Source organism: Paramisgurnus dabryanus, chromosome 17 (genome assembly GCF_030506205.2).
Source record: "Paramisgurnus dabryanus chromosome 17, PD_genome_1.1, whole genome shotgun sequence".
Lineage (NCBI taxonomy): Eukaryota > Metazoa > Chordata > Actinopteri > Cypriniformes > Cobitidae > Paramisgurnus > Paramisgurnus dabryanus.
This window is the reverse complement of record NC_133353.1, coordinates 2,893,402-2,913,532: the sequence shown is the minus strand read 5'-3', so window position 1 is coordinate 2,913,532 and position 20,131 is coordinate 2,893,402. Positions and strand designations below refer to the sequence as shown.

Below are 20,131 nucleotides of genomic sequence, written 5' to 3'. Positions count from 1 at the left end.
GTGTATGCGTCATGATGAAATTAAAATATTTTTATTTAAGACACTCAAATAAAACTTAATTTTGAAGATACTATTACAGAAAATGAACACATACTAGATTATTAATGAATTAAATGTTTTTAAGAGATACCTCTTATGGGAATAGTTGCGTGATGAAGTAAAACTAAAGGGTTAATAAACACAAACTAAAGCAGATGTTATAGAACGTCTGGCGAACGATGATAGATAGCGCGAAGATTGTAAAAACTGATTATTTCCCACTATTAATTAAATTATCTTAAAGGAGTGTAACTACTGTAGCATGTTAATAATGCAGATAAATAAAGTGAGCAAGAGCGCTGAACAATTATATCGAATCAACAGGCATGTGCAACTTAGCTAGCAGGTTGCTCAAACAACAAAATCACCAGCTCATGGCCTTTTGTGCAGCCAATTCTTTTTTTTTTGGGACGGTCTAGTTAAGGTGGTTGGGTTTCCAAGCTTAGGCGGGCTGCCTGAACTGAAATGTGCTTCGGGAAACCCTGTGTATAGTAAGCTTCTTGCGGGCTACCATTTTTAATATTAGTTGGCATTTTAAATAGCAGTATGTATAGAATCACAGTCTCACGTGAGAACTCCGTTCTTGTACACGTTTCCTTTGCTTCACTTCTCGCGTGCGTTTGGTTGTGAGATGTAGTTTGCAGACCGGGGCAAAGTTGGAAGCGATTCTTCTTATGGTAAAGTCATGCGGTGTGAAACCCCTTGTCGCCAATCCATCATGCAGTGTGAAAACAGCAGCGACTGAACGCTACCCCAGATAGTCACGCAGTGTGAAAAGATCTGTGACCCGACTAGTTTGAAAATCAAGCAGTCTGAACTCGGCATTAGGTACTCCTCTCAATAAAGTATATTGACTAAAAATGTGCTCAACCATTTGGTTAAAAAGCACCCACCTACTTCAGTGCTGTTGTAGGATCCACCTTCTGGTTGATGCTCAACCCACAGACAGTGATGTGCACTTCTGATTTTTTACATTTGTTTAAATCTGCATTGTATACCACTCAAGCAGATTGGAAGAAAAAGAAGCTTGACTTAGATGCTGTGTAATCTTTTTACACATTGCAGTAATGAAATCCTGACAAACAGTGGTATATAATGTTGCTGTAAAATGCATACAGCATTTCTACAGGGCCTTGTGACAGACAGGAACACTGCAGAAAATGGGGGTTTGGTTTTGCGGTATTTTGAAGGGTGACATTAAATGGTTAAAGACTTAGATTAGTAAGTAATATGTTTCTTGTTTTATCCCACAAGCAAATTGCTTTGTATGCTGCCCTGTGGGAAAGCAAAAGATAATCTAGTTAAAGTGTCATTCTCTGTGTGATGAAATTTTCCACCATTATATCTTGCTCAGAGCAGATTGTGAATTAAATTGCCCCTCTTTTTTAAATTTCATGTGATTCCTAAATTAGTAATGGTTGGGCAGCAAGGGTGGCTGGTGGTAATGTGGGAGACTTGACTAGACAAGGCTCATCGCACAGAAAAGAGGCCACTTAGGGCTTAAGTGCGTCACAGCATTAGCAATACTACTGCCACTTGTATTGTCCACTTAGCCCTTTTCTTTTCACTTGTGAAATAAGAAACTTGCATGTTATATAGTGCAGTGTTCAAAATATCGATACGACGATACATCGTCATGGATGCCTGACGATGCGCGCATCGATACAGCACCTTCCGTATCGATTCGGATGTACTTTTGAAAGTAACCTGATGAATTGCTGTTGATCCGTGATCCATATGGAAAGGACGCATGTGTCCCGCGGAGTACGTAGAGTTAAAGGTGGCGGAGTATACTTTCACTTTGCGTGTCTGTCTCGCTGGTGCAAGTGTCTGCATAGTGAGCCGCGTACTCACGCTCTCTCTCTCGCGCGCGCGTCAATGAGTTCAGTATGAAAGCGCAGATATCTTAGCCTATACTACTGCAAAGGGCTTTATTAGCTATGCTCTTATAAAACAGTACTAACGCATTTGAGAAGAAACACGACAAAGATTTGCATGTGAAAAGTGTATGTCTAGAGAAGAGATACAGAGCTACTTTAAACTATAACTGTCACATTAATAATCTGATTTCTATTAAATAGTATTAAGTCTGACTGCATGTTTATAGATATATTCATTGATGTAGAATAATGAGAGACAAGAGTAAGGCACCATCTTTGTAAAACTGCTTTTAAAAAAACATAAGTTAAGTACTAACTCTGGGATTTTAAATATTTCTAATATTTTCTAAATGAATCGCAAAAACACAACTGTTACAACACTGCTTATTCAATGTACAATAAACAAATAATAATAATAAAAATAATAATAATAATAATAATAATAATAATGTTACTAAATTCTGAACAAAAATGTAATTCAAAATAGTCTTGAATCGTGATGCGCATCGTATCGGGACCCTTGTATCGGGATACGTATCGTAGCGGGGAGTTGTTGGCGATACACAGCCCTAATGTTATACATACAATGCATTAGTTCTGAACTCTGTGACATTTTGGTGTGAAGCGTTATCTGCTGTTTATGTGTTTAAAATTTAAAAAGAAGCCCCCTGTATTTTGAATTGCTGTCAGAATCATCCTAATGCAAACATGCAGGAAAGCCAGGCTTTAAAAATATCTAATTATGATGTGCCTTTATTTGAAAATCCGAACGAGTACCTTTTTTCCCAAACAAACAACAGATAAACCAGAATAGGGCAACTGAGAAAATCTGAAATTTATCTCCAAAGGATCTGTTGGCAGGAAAAAATTATTTCAATTGAAGTTGTTTATGCAACATGTATTTTTTAATTTAAAATCCATAAAATATTTTGTATTCAAATACATCATGATGTAGAAAAGAGGAGAATAGAGGAGAAATGGCAAAGAAAGAGGAGAAACAGACAGTTAGTGAAGACTATAAAGTTCAAAAAGTTTTTGTTGACTGATGGGCTCTTTATCACGGTGAAGGGCAGCCTATCCTGATTTGGTTTTCTGCACTGTTATCATTAAAAAGGACAGGAAAAACACAGAAATATGTTGTTTTAAAGAGGTTTGAATTCTATTACTTTTTTATTTATTTCCAAATATTAATGGTGCCTTAGGACTAGGAGAGAGGAAGAATAAACAGCTCTTGTTTTGGTTGTAATAAAACTGGCTGGTTAGGTGCACTGTGCATCTATAAAAATAAATTATTATTTAATTTAAGTAATAATTTAATAGATATCTACATAATCATAACCGACACAGTCATCTCTTTTTTGTGTATCTCTGTGGGCCAAAGGTGTCCTAATTCTCTTAAAGTTTGGCAGCACACACTGGATAAATGTGGCAATATCCTATAATTATTATTAGTGGAAGTAGCAACTACATTGCATTGCAGAAACAAACTAAGAACACCTTGGCAGCCACATGGCAGCCACCCAGAATAGATTTACATTGCATTAAGATTTATTTTTTTAGAAGTCTTATCCAAAATTATTTAGAAATTAGTAATGCATGATGTGAAATAGGGTTGCACAATATTAAAGAACATTTTGATAACTTTTCTTTAAGTTTGTAAAATAAATTTGAATAACAATATGTTTCAAAACTGAAAATGATATATCAACGTATCGCTCTGTCTATCTTAATCTAAATCTAGAAATCCCTTAAATATAAGGTTAAGGGTACCCTTAATAAAAAATGGGTTGCAAGAAAAACCCTTAAGTGAACCATAAGGCTGTCAATAAGTATTTACCCTTAAATGCTGAAGTATTACCTTAAGTTCTGCTATGCATTGCTACAAAGTCCTTTGCCCGGTTGCATGAAAGTCCTTAAGCTAAGAAATCCATTAAGTATAAGGTTAAGGGTACCTTTAATAAAAAATGGGTTGCAAGAAAAACCTTTAAAGGGATAGTTCACCCAAAAATGAAAATTCAGTCATCATTTACTCACCCTCATGTTGTTACAAAACGGTATAAATTTCTTTGTTCTGATGAACACAAAGGAAGATATTTTGTAACCAAACCATTCGTGGACCCCATTTACTTCTATAGCATTCGTTTTTCCTACTATGGAAATGAATGGGGTCCACTAACGGTTTGGTTACAAACATTCTTCAAAATATCTTCCTCTGTGTTCATCAGAACAAAGAAATGTATGCGGGTTTTTAACAACATAAGAGTGAGTAAATAATAACAGAATTTTAATTTTTGGGTGAACTATCCCTTTAAGTGAACCATAAGGCTGTCGGTATTACCTTAAGTTCTGCTATGCGTTGCTACAATGTCCTTAAGTCCCATTTTCCCTTAAAAACTTAAGGGACTATAACAGGTCCCTTAACGTCACACGCGATGGCTGATTTTATGGTTATTTAAGAAAATGAAGTACCAAAACGCATTTCTAACGATCAAGATAATCCCTTAGAGAAAAGTGATGCGCATTAATTAGTAGAATAGCGGTGTGATCGTCGGTCAATCCAAAGTGCTTCAAGTTTGAACTACTTTGATGTTTTATACATGCGGCACTTAACATTTTGTTATATGCGATGTTTCATTGCACACAAATCCGCCGTGGTAAAACAAATCGTACTAAAACTTCAAAATGAGATCATACACTGCAATACAAAATCCTTGTTGCACTTCAATTTACAATTAAATTCAACTTTCTTTACTAGGGATGAGTTGTAAGGAAAGTTGAATTAGCTTAAGTTATTTCAACTTTATTTTAATCATTTCAACTTCTCACTAAAGAAAGTTGAAATTATTTGTAATTTCAAGTTGATTAAACGTAAGAATGTAAGTTCATATGAATAAGCCACCTTATTCGATTCTGCCCCATTCGCGCGTCTAGTTTGCACGGATGGCGCTAATTGAGTGCTGCCGCGGGAAACGCATGAGTTGAAAAACCGAGTTAACCAATTAGGAGCTTGCTCTAATAGTGACGTGATTACAGGAAGGGAGCAGAGTAGCAGAAGCCCCTCCCATGACTAGAATTTCACGCGCATATTTCACAAGCGAATAAAGCGAGTACACTCAAAACGTTAAAGCGTCTAACTACGCGCGGTAAATGTACATTTGAATTCTCAAACGCGTCTGGTGTGAAACAACAGTAAAACAAAAATTAAACCTTAGAAACGTGTTTCCCAGGCACACCACTTACATTTTGTTCAGAAAAAACAAGTAATCACTTGTTGTGTCTAAAAAAATCTATTCTGTGTTACTCTTTTATCAATGCTCTGTTAGGTGTGAGGTTCCCAATGGACGTTTTACAGTGTATGTTTTGGCATGGCTCGAAGTGTAGTGGAGCCATCATTCCTGTTCCTGGATCTCTTAATTAATTTGTGCCTTTCCCAAAAGATATGCATCCGCAGTTTTTCCACCCATCACTGTCAACATACATGGCCCACCCAGATCATCCTGTTAAACTACCTCTATATGTTCGGTATCTCCACAAGGCTGTCTAGAACTCCCCAGCCTGCCTTTTTCATCTCAATAACAGCACTCAGAGAAAAAATGACTACCCTGCAGGCAAGAGGCAAAGATATTACTTCTTTAAACACAGTGCTTCAGAGGACTGCCATGTAAAGGCAGAGTATGCACTTCAGAGAAGAGCTTTGTAATAAAACCTCTCTCTCTCTCTCTCTCTCTCTCTCTCTCTCTCTCTCTCTCTCTCTCTCTCTCTCTCTCTCTCTCTCTCTCTTTCTGAAAGGGGTCCCACTGAATCAGTTTACGTCTCTCATGGGGCGGAAGATGTCAGCAGAAGATCCGTATGAGAAGATGAGGCAGATCTTCAGTGCTTTTGATGTTCACTGTACGTTCCTCCTCTTTACCTTTCTGTGCTCCGCAATTTTACACTTCTATCTCAATGTACTTTAGGTAGTGTTGATACAAAATCAGCGTGTCATGGTTGTCATCTGACTACACTTTATGACAGACTTTTATTTAGGGGTAAAGTGTACCAGTGTAAACACCTGTGTGTGGATTTATTTATTTTCTTTTTTATTAAAATGTTTGTGGCTTTAGGTTTGGTTGTGATATCCATTGCATTCTTTAAATGTGATTGCAGTATTTTAGCAATAATACGTTTTGATAAGGACTTCATCAAAGGGTAAGAAACGTTCTCATATTACCTCAGAAGAGGGCGCCATGTGTCCTGTTTTATATCAGTTTTACTAATGTGCCATAAACGTACCGCCTACTGGCAGAGTTTTTCATCTATACCAAAAACAAACCTTTGTTTTTGTGCTTTATTTATTAGGGTTTTTTTCTAATTAGGCACATGTTGGTGTATGTGCAGATCTTTAGCTGAAAGTTTTTTAAAAATAGAAAACAAAACAAAAATTCTTTATAGTCTCTCTTTCTGGAGTATCTTTATGTCCCCGTTGTCTGAAATGTATAGTGCCTGTACTAGCATTTGTGGAGATACACATTAAAATGGATCTTGTGGTCTCTGTGGTCTTGTTCAACCCTGCAACTGTTTGTAGGCAGAGACAAATATATGATTAACTAATTAATTTTGTTACAGAAATAATTTAAGTATGTTTAAAGTAACCACCGAAGGGGGGTATGAGATGATCCTGACTGAATCTGCTCACAGTGGTCAAGATAACTTATTTCATTAACCTGACTGACCTATTATTAAAGACTTTATAGATGTTAAGTCCGCCTCATTTTTGTTTTAGCATCACCCAAAGCTCTTGTATCTCGTTGGCTTTGAAATACTGTATCACTAATCAGACTTTGCAGCATTTACATCCTTCCCGGACCTAAAATAGTCTTGGTAATTTCAAAAGTACCAGCCTTTTAAAAATACAGGCGCTTTTTAATTAGAATTGTGAATGTTAATGAACCATCAAATTCATCTTGAGGACCAAATTGCTGTGAGCGAGTTCACTCAACCCTTGTTTGAATTCTGAGCTACCTGAAAATGAGCTAATTTTAGACGAGAGATTGGAAGTCTTGATTTTGACTGGCTGCTTGGCTGCGGTCTTAACTGTATATACCAGCGCTGACAAATGATACAGCTTTGAAATATATGTCCATATTAAATTTTGAAGAGATTTGCTTCCCTTTAGGCAGCTGGAAACATGAATGGCAACTGCTAGGCAGGTGTTCTCCAACAGAGCTTACATGCTTGCAGCGTCTTAATAAATCCAATCGTTCTCAGATTGATTGTCTTTGTTCCTCTGCCAGCTAAGCTTAAACCCACTGTCCCGGCTTTCTTTGTCCCTGTCAGCCTGCCAACAGCAGCAAGTCCCCTTCAATCTGCGTCTGAACAGTCTGCGCAAGATGAGATGTTTGACTGTTTCATCTGCACCGTCACCCCCGTCTTCATCTTCAATGGGGACACATTGGAAGCTAAAGCGCGCTGAAGTGCATCACTCCCATTCACTGCCGAAGCAGCAGCTCGTCCAGTGACATGGCATGTGCTGTGCAGTTAAAACCTCTCCCATTCTGACCCAATTGATGTGTTAACTGAAAAAGTAATTTTTATATGCTCAAAATATTTTTCTTTTGACTATTTTGAAACGGTTGTATTCTTTTGTACAGAGCAGCTTTGGATACTTTGGTGTCCTGTGCGCCATGCGAAGAAAATTCATTTTAATTACACAAAACATATGATAAATTAAAGTCACCATGAATCGGAAGTAGCGATTGTCTTATTTTTCCACGGTGACGTATATTCGCGTGATTCGTCCATTGAAAACTGGTTAGATCAGTGGTTCTCAAACTTTTTCCACGTGCGGGCCCCCCTTGTGTACGATGCATTCCTTTGCGGCCCCCCCCCAAAGAAAATTTATGAGAAAAACTGTTTTAAAATTTAACATTTTAATTAAACAAAACATATTAAGTTATGTTTTGAGGAGGGGAATAGATTAGCGTTTTTAAGATTATGAGGGGGCACATGATTTTTTTTTATTTGTAAAAAATACCACAATATTCCAAAACAAATTACAGTTTTTTATTTCAATTCCATTGCGACTTATATGTAATAAAACTGGGGCCCCTTGGCACCATCTCGTGCCCCCTAAGGGGGGGAAGCACCCCCCAGTTTGAAAACTACTGGGCTATTCTGTGCATGGCGGCGTTTTTGTTGTTGGAGCTGTGCAGGACAGTGTTTTGTTACGGTTGGTGGACTGGCGTTGCTGGGTCTGGCATGTTGACATGCATGTCACATCGCTCCCCTACGCACCCCCTCTAATCCCCTGTTCAGTGCGTCGATGCGCCTCTCATCAATTCAGCAGACACTCTAAACAGATTCCACTTTCGGCTCTGACTTTGGATGCATGCGCTCTAAACTTCCTCAGGGGAGCCATTTCCTTCAAATCAAAGTCCTGCGTGCCAGCCGCTGAGAAGGCGGCACAACAAGCTGTTCCTCTGAGCTCTCGCTGGTCCTGCTCCTTACTCTTACAATCTCATCCAAAAGCGCTGAGCAGACTCCACCGGCCTTTTGGTGATGAGAAGAGAGGGCTGATTTTATTCCTTGAGATAAAAGAATGAAATGAGAGCAAGTGTCTTTCATAGAGGTGTGGCACTCTAGTAACACATCCAGCCCCGCAGTGAACGACCTTTTGATGTCTTAGATGAGAGTATTAGTCTTGTTAACCTATGGTCTGGGTTTCTGTCTGGTCTCTTTCCAGGTCGTGGCTTCTTGAAACTGGAGGACTTCAAAAGCGCCTTCAAGCGAGTTGCTCCCCACCTGCCAGAGAGAACAGTGCTTGAGGCTTTCCGGTAAGAGTTCAGGCCTGCACCATCTCCTCTGCATCATTTAAAGGGTTCTCTGATCCTTCTTTCTCCTCCTTTCTTCTTGATTTTCCTTTCTAGAGCAGATTAAAAAGGCAGATGAATGTAATTACACCGTGACTGTGATGAGTCAGAAAGTGTTTTTTTTTTGTGCCCAACGCTCAAAGCAGGCCTCCCACTTCTCCGTGTTTGGCCATCAAGAAACATTGGTTACCTTATGGCACTTTTCCATTGCATAGCATCCCACGGTTTAGTTTGGGTCGGATCAGCTTACTTTTGGGGGCATTTCCACTGTGTGCAGTACGTAGTACCCGATATTTTTTTTAGTACCACCTCGGCTGGGATTCAAGCGACTTGAGCTGATACCAAAACGTGACGTGAAAACACTGTAGATCACTGATTGGTCTGAGAGAATCGTCACTACCAGCGTCATCACTATAATGTAAAAGATTAGCTTTACCTTCATGCTAGCTTGCGCTGTCTTGAGTTAACCTGTTGTCATCTGTGCTTTGCCGTAAGTTCCCAAACTCCCTTTAGCGATGAAAAACATACACAGGTTGAGAATCAGGAACATCATACCAGTTTTTTCCAGACTTGCAGTCTGTGGCGGCACATTTGCGACACGCACGTCCACATATATGCCTAAATGCAACTCAAATTAGGCTCATGACTGATGCCATGTAGGTGTTTGTACACAAACTGTCATGTGATACAGAGGTAGTGATAAAAACGATTTGCAAAGATCTATTTGTGGTGGTCAATTTTAATTTTGTGGCAGACTGAGAAATAAATAAATGTATGGGAATGTACAACAACGCTCTCACTTGTAGCTTGTCACAGCAGTAGGCAGTGCAAATATAACGACACACCTAAACTCGATGGAAAAGCTAACCAAGCCAAAGTGAGGTGAGCTGACCCGACCTGACCCAAACCAAACCGTGGGTACTATGCAATGGAAAAGCGGCATTAGTCTCTCCAGTGTAAGTGGACGTGTTTGATACAGTCCCATGAGGTAGTAGCACAAGGACCAGAAAGTTTGGAGACATATGGTGTTGCAGTGTTTGCTCCCTGTGGAGTTTCTCAGCCCTGACAATCCCAATCCACTACTGTTCAGGCCCCTTGGCTGCTCCACGTATCTCCGTACAACACGTTCTCACAGCCTCATTCAGAAGTACTCTGAACAGGTGGGATCACAAGCCTGCACGTGCTGTGTGTTCACACCTATTTTTTAAGCAGTTATCAGTAGACCCAGAGCGATTGGCAAATCCCAAAGCCAATATGTCACACAACAGTCTCCTACTAAGATCTGTGTGTTACTTTCGTACTATGATGTGTCTAGAGGTTTCAGCGTGAGTCCCTGCGTTTACAGTTATAGTGACACATTATTATCAGCCCTCATCTGAGCATCTCCACACTGTTTCTAGAGCTAATGTGGATGCCGTACGCAGCCCTGAGACAGAAGGCAATTAATCGCTTTCATTCTTTGTTTGAGGTCTCAACTGTACGTCAGAGATGTAATATGCGTCTTCTTGTCCCCATACTCGCGTGCATTTGTTTGGGAGTTTTTTTGTGTGGAAAAAATTAGGGCTTTGTTTGCTGTGACTCATCTTATGCAGTTGCACGACTGCTTCGTGTTGCATCTACTGCTGAGAGCAGCACGACTGTCCTGCAAGGCAAGCCCAGTTTAGATACAAACACCCTATCACACCACACAAATCCTCATCATTGACAGCAGGGATACGGCGTCCATTTGACCTGATGTACTGGGAGTTGGTAACCTTAGAATATGGAGTCACTGTGTTGCTATGACTACAGTGACAGCGATGCATTAAAAGAGTGACTTATGAGTGCAAGATTCATTGTGCGAGTATCTAGCTGTGTCCCAAATGACATATTATACACTATGCACTAAAAATATAAAAATATGTAACTGCCTAGTGTACGAATGTTTGAAGAGTAGTATCATCCCAAATGAAACACCTAGGCCCGGCTCACAGACAAGGCTTAGATAAAGTAGGACTAGGCCTTAGTTAAATCTGAGATTAAGACACTTGTTTAAGGGGGCTCAACTGAAAATATCTTATTCACTGAAATATCTTAAAATATGTCAAGCCACCGATTTGTCTCCAGATACACACCAATTCAACTAAATTCAATCTTATTTATGTAGTGCAAAGCAGCTTTACATTAATAAAAGCAGGAAAAAACACAAAAAAATAGGGGACATTAAAAGTGGGATAATACAGCAGCTAAAATGAACTGTATTAGCGAGCAGAGTATAGTTAAAGTTAATGGGGATAGTTAAAGGGGACATTTCACAAGACTTTTTTAAGATGTAAAATAAATCTTTGGTGTCCCCAGACTACATATGTGAAGTTTTAGCTCAAAATACCCCACAGATAATTTATTATAACATATTCAGGGATGTGATTTTTCCGGATTAATCCGGAATTCCGGATTTTCCGACCTGAAAATGTGACCTACGTGAATCATGCAGATATGTAAAAAAAAAATAAAATAAGGGGGGAGGGGGGTATCTCACAGCCGTCGCCATGGTAACCCGGGACGGAACCACAATCGCCGTCCCCGCGCAACAGGGCCACACCGGTGGCAGATGACAAAGAGATGCATTTTCCTTCCTTTCCAAGTATCAACAAGGACGTGTTTCTGACCGTTCGCAAATGGCGGATGGCGAAGTATGATTGTATTCACCAATCAGACCCGATCGTTTATCTCCTCTCTTCTCCTCATTTGCGACGTTTGGCTGTCACTCGCGTGACGCGAAACAGAGCGGCAAACATATACACGTCGGTTTACTTGGTGGATTTGGAGCAGCAATTTTCACAGAAATGAGAGGAAAAACAAGCGCCATTGCAGAAAATCCTGGTGGCGACTGAGAGAGGGACGATGCAACAATATTGGTTCCGAAAAAAGGCAAGGAAATAAGTTACCTCATCGAGCCTGGTTTAACCTAACTGAGCATTACATTCGTGCATGAAACCTGATCGACGAACACGGATGGGCGGGAATCGCGGGACGGAGTGTTTCTTCAGGCTCCGGCGTGAATATAAATTTCTCTTCTAAAGTTCGGTAAAAACACATAAATGGCTTAAAATCTTGTTTAAGAATCTGTTTTATAATGAGAATCTCTCTTTCAGCGCGCCTATGTGTGTTTGCGCCGCGTGACAGCCGATTTGAATCTGACAGAGTTCGTCACTGTACATTAAAAAATCCCACACAGACATTACAGCGTAAATGCTAGGATTAAGATTGATTTTATATATAACAGATAATCTAGATACATTTACCCTAATAAGTTTTTAAAAACATGGTAATGTTTTAATGTTTTGCTTTAGTGTTTTAATGCCAGACAATCATTGAAATGAGGGAAAAATGAAGAGAAAGGCAGCAGATATAGCATCCTTCTTCAGAAAGAGTAGCAAGAAGCAGCCAAATGAATCTTAGTAAAATACATTAAAGTAGCCTTCAAAATTCACATGATTTTCTGGTCTCTAGTTTTTTCAGCAATGGGAGATATAAATTCTGGTTTTAAAGTAAATTTCAAAAGTTTTATTTGATTAAATACTTTAAAAAACATGGAGGTTGAATTATGACTATAAATTGTATGTTAATCTCAATTCATTTTAATAAAAATTAAATTATTGTAGCAATTGTATGTTATACATTATTCTGATTAGTACACTATAATACTTAAAAGTATTTTAAGGTTGGATGATAGAGATTTTATATGCCACCCCAGAGTAACTGCTGGCCCCTGCCTGGCCACCCCTATGAAAAATCCCTTGGTCTGCCACTGATTAGCAAAACACAAAAAATACATTATATTATAAATCTTTACCCGGACAAGTGACTTTTGTCCATTGTTATGGGTCCTACTTTACTATCCGTATAGATCCGCCACCAGTTTGATTGGCGTGTGTGTGTGGGGGGGTCTCAATATATTTTCCTGCTTTTTTGTCCTTTAATATGCCTGCATATTAAAATTGCCACTTTGAAGGTGTGAGCAAAATTCTGCCGTTTTGGGTTGTGTCCTTTAAAATGCAAATGAGCTGCTAAATGGCAGTGTTGTGGTTGGATAATGCATATTAAGGAATGGTGTTATCCTCTTCTGACATCACAAGGGGAGACAAATTTCAATTACCTATTTTTTCACATGCTTGCAGAGAATGGTTTACCAAAACTAAGTTACTGGGTTGTTCACGTTTTCTAGGTTGATAGAAGCGCTGGGGACCCAATTATAGCACTTAAACATGGAAAAAGTCAGATTTTCATGATATGTCCCCCTATAGCCAATAAGTTAAGTTGAAAAAACTCTTAAGAGAAAAAAATTATTTTATTACGAGGAAAAAGTCCTATAGAGAACAAAACCCTTGAGAAAGAGCCAGATATAGCTGATTCTATAGAGCAGGGCTATTCAAATCTTACCCTGGAGGGCCGGAGCAATGCATAGTTTAGCTCCAACCCTGATCAAACACACCTGAGCAAGCTAATCAAGGTCTTCATGATCACTAGACTATCACAGGTGGTTAAGTTTGATTAGGGTTGGAGCTAAACTATGCAGTGCTCCGGCCCTCCAGGGTAAGATTTGAATAGCCCTGCTATAGAGGATATAGACCCTTTTACAGCCCACGTGATCAAAAAGCCTGCGCGCGCATTCTGGCAACAGGAGTGGTGTTATTCCCCAGTGGTTCTAACGTGTTAGCAACTTAGAAAGTTTATCAAAATGGTTCCCAGCATCAAAATGTCTGGTTGTTGCGTTTGGTTGCACTAATATATAATATACGTATATATGTATCTGGCAACTTTATATTTGGCCATCTGCTAACGTTTTCTATTAGTTGATAAAGTCAACTTTTTAAAATAACTTTCTCTGTCTGTGTTGCTTCACTGCTGATTCTTGCCATACTTCCGTTGCCAGAATGGCCGCGCATATGTTGCCACATCATCATTGTGTACAAATAGTAAAAGGGTCTATATAATATATACTATATTATAAAATTGTATAAGGATTAAAACATTTAAAATTCAAATGTGGGCACTGGGCAGACATCTTCTGGGAATAATGTTGAAGGAAGGCCAGTAGATCATTGGTGTGATGAGCTTCATGGCAGCAGGAACTGGGTCTGTTAGTCTCAGTGTCCTTGGGTTCGAGGATGAGACAGGGAAAGAGAAACAAAATCCTATTAGCGCATGTATATATTAGGATATAATATCTGCTCGGTTCCAGACAAGCTAACTACTGTGGCATAGGTTTATTAGGTTTATTAGGTGAATGCTTTATTTTGTTCCAGACAAGCTTATTATTGCGACATAAGTATATTTACAGGATGAGTTATGTGAATGCTTTGTTAAAGATGTATGTCTTTAGTTTTTGACTGTGTCTGATTCTTACACTATTTATACTACAAAATGGCCTAGACATTTACATTTGTGCATTTGGCAGATGCTTTTATCAGGGCATTACAAGGTGTACATTTGTATAAGTATGTGTATTCCCTTGGTTCAAGCCCATGACCTTTTGCGCTGCTAATGCAATGCTCTACCACTGAGCTATACAGGAGCACAACAGCTTTTCATCACTGGATTCCCTCACATCTACTAACCTACTTGACCTTTACCAGCTACGACAAGCCACGTAAATGTTTGACTTAGCAAGAGCAAAAAGGCACCTGGCACAACACAGCACTCTGTGTTTGTGTCCTAGAGTGTTTGTGCACGTGCATATTTAGGTCTCAGCTAGCGCGCGCAAAGTCATAACCTTCACGCCGCTGTACCATCTTGTTTTCTTTCCACCTCCTCCGGTTCTCCTCCGCCCTGTCTTGCTGCCACCACTGATAGAGTGTGTCAGTAAACGGAAAGATGGACTTCAGAGGAAAAGTGGAGGAAGAGAGCTCACCTTGAATGGAGTTTATCTGCTCGCTCAGGGCTGTGTTTGGAAAAGATTATCACAGCAAAGTGATAAGCGGGAAAGCCCACCTTCAGTGTACCTTTCAGAGGGATGTATGCATGTATCGTCGGATTTGCTTTTCTTTTGTACCTCGCGATAAACCAGAGCATCACTCTGAATCTGTGTTTGCATTGTGACCCTTTTGTTAAGAAAAGAGCAATACCCTTGTCCTTTTTGGCATAATTACAGCAGAACAATGAAGCGCCCTGCAGGCGTCAAACCATTAGCGGACGTGCTGTTGCCTCTTCACGCGCTAGAGATTGATGGACATGTGGTGCCTTTCTGAATGAACGTTAGCGTCGGCATTTCTCCCCGCTGCTTGTTGCCATGGTGACGCGGTACGCACACTGGTGCCATCACACTTTTGAGAGCTGCTCGTGGTTGCGTTTCTCTTTTCTTTCTCCGCTACTCTCTGGTTTTCTCATGTTGTCGACGTTTCCAGGGCAACTATCTGCCATCACCTTTCCATAAATACCTGCAGCACACATTCTTGCAGTTCTTGAGTTACAAGAATGCAGCATTTTTCCTCTCTCTTATTCACTCCCTCCTCCCCCTCCACATCTCTCTCATTTTCTCACCCGCTGAGGAATCTCAGGTTTCGCATTGTTCTCCTCTCTGATGTCCCAGCTTTAGCCTTTTTGTGCTGACAGACTTGTCCTTAGTAATAACTCTGAAGGAGAAAAGAAAAAGCCATTTTCCACCGTGTATTATTTCATAATAATTTTGATGGAGCTTTTTTACTTGCATCTGACTGAATTACTGTACAGTTTAAATTTTATTAATCTGAGTCACTTTACATAGAGTTTGTACATTTGCAGGACAATTTGATATTCGCTGGACCCCCTACTTGATGTTATGTTGGTTGCCAAGTAGTGTTGGGCAATATGCCCCAAAGTGAGATTGTCCTATCATCAGCCTGTGAGATCACCAATACACGATAGTATCGGGGGGGGGGGACAATAGTTTACTCATTTATTTATTTGTTCATTTTGTACTCATTTATGACAATCCACTTGATTGGTGGAAAAAAAGAAGCTGATTTATTCTAAGGACAACACTGTCACGACTGTAACCTTCTTAAAACTAATGCCATTATTCCGAGCACGTCATTAAAGACCAGGCGCTCTGAAATTTCCTGCATGCCAGGGAGGGGGAACAAAACACTCGCTGGTTTTAAACCAAGGAAATATCAGAGCCTCATGTATTACAAGTTCAGGTGCAAGAAGGAATCCATGCCTCTACGCGCACGTTCAGGTCCAAGCAAGAGTCCAAGGCAAGCTCATTACAAGTTCAGGTGCGAGAAAAAATCCGAAAGAGCTTTCACGTGTCAGGGCCGTGCAAGACCTTTGGAGGGGCAGGTGCTCAAAGTGTAAAAAGGGTACTGTTAGCTAGGGATCGTCCTGGAAGAGATTGTCAGTTGAAAGGTCAATAGGTCATTATGTGACTCATTTTATTTACATCTAAATTATTTTTCATTAATTAATACTAATAGTTAGATTGGAAAAGCCTTCACAAAAGGGCATTTAATTACAAAAAATATGACTTGACAAAAAGGGCACTTTGGTCATGCAGGGGTAAAGGGGCAGGTGCTAGGGCAGTGGTTTTCAATCTTGTCCTAGGGGACCCACAGCTCTGCATATTTTGTATGTCTCCCTTAACTGACACACCCAGTTCTGTTCATGGATCTCTCCCTTAAAGAGTAACTAAACCCTAAACCAACTTTTTTTAGTTAATGATCTGTAAGAATGATGCTTTATTAGTGCTGTTCATTGATTTTAGTAAGTTTTTTGACATTTGAATATAAAGTGTTTCAATACTACAATGTATGGTGTAAAAACGTCTGAGTGCTGCCCTCTTCAGGTTGAACGGTGGCTACTGCAGTTGAATTTTCCTATTGGATGTTGGGTCCAAGAAATAACTCGTGACGTAAGCAGGTTCAAGCTCACCACGCCCTTGTCACGATCTCACCACACACTTGGTACGAGCTAGTTCGTCCTCTCTATCTCCGTTGGGATCTGCCCACTTTTCTTGCATTTTTCAAATATTGCAGTGGGTGGAGTCACGCTCTGACCAGGGGTTTAGTTACTCTTTAATGAGCTGATGATCTGAATCAGGTGTGTTAGATAAGGGAGACATGCAAAACGTGCAAGGCAGTGGGTCCCCTAGGACAAGATTGAAAACCACTGTGCTAGGGCACCCTCCGCCCCCCCTCTGCACGTGCCGGTCGCGTGTTACAAGCTCTCTCGTGCGTTACAAGCTCTCTCGCACAAAGTTAAGCCCACAAACCCTATCATGCAAGGAAAAGCACGCAATGCTCATGTCTATGTGAAACTATGATGATAATAATAATGCCAAAGCAATGAATAAATAATAAATAAAACGACTTTATTTTGTAATATAGCCATTGTTCAATCTGTTCTAATCAGGTACACTCTTAGAAAGGATGTGCGGTAAGCTTTTAACACATTGGGCCCTATTTTAATGATCTGAAATGCAAGTGCGAAGCACAAAGCGCAAGTGACTTTGTGGGCGGATCTTGGGCGCTGTTGCTATTTTCCCGGCGGGAGAAATAACTCTTGCGCCAGGCGCCAATCAATAAGGGGTTGGTCTGAAGTAGGTTCATTATTCATAGGTGTGGCTTGGGCGTAACGTCAAATAAACCAATCAGAACGTCATCCAACATTCTCTTTAAGCGCAAGTTCCATGGCGGGTTGCTATTATTATGACGGATTTACCAGGCGCACGCCAGGAGCGGTTCACAGCCGAGGAGACTGACGTTCTTGTAAGAGCAGTCAAAGACAGAGAAGTTGTGTGGTATGGGGATGGGAGGAACCCGCCCAAATCAGCGTTGGTTAAACAGGCGTGGGAGGAAATAGCCGCAATTGTCTCATCAGCTGGCATCCCCAGGACGTTGCGCCGCAAGCGCTACAATGATGTCAGGAGACGGGGGAATCCCAAGCTTGCCAGCATAAATCGGCCACGCCGTGTAACGGGAGGTGGATCTGCCTCTGCACAGGACCTGACGCCAGCAGAGGACATCGCTGCGTCCACCCTCACCGCTGAAAGCCAAGAAACGCAAGCCCAACCCCAAAGTACACTTACAAATCAAGTTCACATACATTAAGGTTTCTTATGAAAACATTTTAATTATTATTTACATAAAATAAACGTAATACAGCCACACAACAAACTTATGAAAATATTTTAATCGTTGTTTGCATGATAATTTTTTTAACGCAGCCACACAAAATGAATAAAAATGCTCACCACAATGCTCACCACTATGATTTCCCTTATCTCATGTGTTAATATTTTTTATTGTAACAATTTATGATTTGCAAAAATAACTGTTTCATCTGTGTAGATTAGATAAGCAAAGTGTGTGCGCGTTGTGCACGCTATACATTATGGTCAAGCATGCGCCCTTAAAATAGCATAATGAACAACGCGCAACGCGCCACTGACTTTAGACTAGTTTTTTTCTGGTCAGTGGCGCAATTGTTTTTTGAAACTGCAAAGTAGCATCAGGGATGGTTTGCGCCGGAACACGCCTCCTTTTTTGCGCTGAACGCCCAGGGAGCGCAAGTTCATTCCATAGTTTGCCGGAGGGAAAAACCCGCTGTGCATCGGTGCAAAATACGAATGATACATGCGTCACTGACAAAGTCAATTGCGCTGGGTGCAAGATAGGGCCCTATATGTGTCATTTTGTGTTGATTTTGTGTTAAAAGTAACACAAAATGTGTTGTTTCAATAATAACTTAGAGATGGGCATTAAGTGTGACACTAATGTGTTGTTTTTAACACATTCGTTCTAAGAGTGTATAACCAAATTGACATTTTTATCTCCAGGCAAGTAACTTTTTACTTGGACAAGTGAATGACAAATATACTTGTCCGAAGGACAACGACATGACAATGCTTAATGTCAAGCCCTGCAGTGGGACCGCCCTGTAAGGATAATGTTGTTGATTTCATTTAAGTTTAGGTAGGATATACTGTATCATATTGGGTGGGATTTATTGCATGTCATTGTATTTGAAATTGAGTAAAACAAAAAACAGTCTGTAGCAAAATGAAACCACTTGGCCACATGAAACCACATTAAAGAAAATGTAATTGCATATCTCTCTCAATTGTAGTACTTTACTGTAAAAGATGAGTGGCGGTATACTTGCACACTCCAAAAAAGGTCTCTCTTTGCTTTTGTCCTCAGAGCCTCCCTAATCTAAAATAACGGCTAATGAAAAATGAAAATTAATTAGCATTCTTAAATTAAACTTCTTTAGAAGTTTTACCTTAATAACCAGTGAGTGCTTTTTATGTGCTTTTTAAAATATTCATGCAAATTACCCCACAATGAGTACGCCTAACACGGGAAGTATCTGTTTTTAAACATGGCTAATACTGTTCTGGTCAGGTACGGCCACGTGTAACCTGGAATAGGGTTGCCACTCATGCTATTTTTTCCCAAGTGTGTGGGAGAGAGAGAGATATGGGGGAAACTCCTACAGATCAGTAGCAAATTAGCCCTGCCTGGTCTCAGTGTGAGTGCATTTACTGCATATTGAGAGTTTGCCCTTTCCTTTTGCCACCATATCAAGGTAATTACATTTCCTTTGTAGCGCTTTGAAAGGAGGCATTGCTGGCCTGGAGTTCCACTGCCCGCCTGTGGAAGCACAGAGTGCATAAATCTCTTAAAAAAGCTCCCTTTCCTCTCTTCCTGCTGATACAATAAGCTTAATGAAGGCACAATAACGTAGCAAATTCAGCTATGTGCCGGACGCTCTGAGAGCCTTTAATGGTGAGCTGGAAAGTGGCTGTTGTAAACAACATTACTGTTGGCTGAGTGGCGTTGTTCTGTTATACGAATCAACGTACAGACACCTAAACTAACACGGTTGTTTCACAGCGCAATGAACCTGGTTTTGCAGGAGGTAAAAAAAGCCAATTTTCTTTATTTCTTGTTTTCCTCCCTCATTCTAGCATTAGGGGTCACGTCCAACTGAGGGTTATTTTCCTGTGGCCGCATCAGGCCTGCACACATGCAGAATAATGATTAAAAGGCTAAAATAGCTCAGATTATTATTATTATTTATTTTTTTTGATCATTTCTTCTCTTTCTCCTTTTATCTAGGTCTCAGTCATGTTTTTGATTTAAAGCAAACTGGTTGTAGGCAGACTCAATATTGCAGCAGGGTTGCCAGAGGGTAATGCAGTAATCACATTGGTTCCCCTCCGAGTGGGCAAATAAGTGAGGAAAGTGGTGCCCTCTGCTTGTGGCTTTTCCTTGAGCCTCCTCGCACGACTGGTTGGCTTTGCTAACCGTGAGAGGCTAAACACACACCCTGTGTAAATGCAACCTCTATGCAGAAAATCCATTTCTTTTGTGTAGTTTCACGTCTGCCTTTGAGACGTGC

The 20,131-nt window shown here is 40.2% G+C and overlaps 1 protein-coding gene across 2 annotated transcripts in view; it reads left to right on the top strand.

Annotated features, from left to right (window-relative positions):
- efcab11 (EF-hand calcium binding domain 11) overlaps positions 1-20,131 on the top strand; it is a 90,135-nt gene that overhangs the window by 3,622 nt on the left and 66,382 nt on the right. For both annotated transcript variants that reach the window (XM_065245152.2, XM_065245153.2), the window contains exons 4-5: positions 5,709-5,810; positions 8,641-8,731. In XM_065245152.2, coding sequence (XP_065101224.2) covers positions 5,709-5,810; positions 8,641-8,731 — 193 coding nt within the window. The remainder of the gene's footprint in view (positions 1-5,708; positions 5,811-8,640; positions 8,732-20,131) is intronic.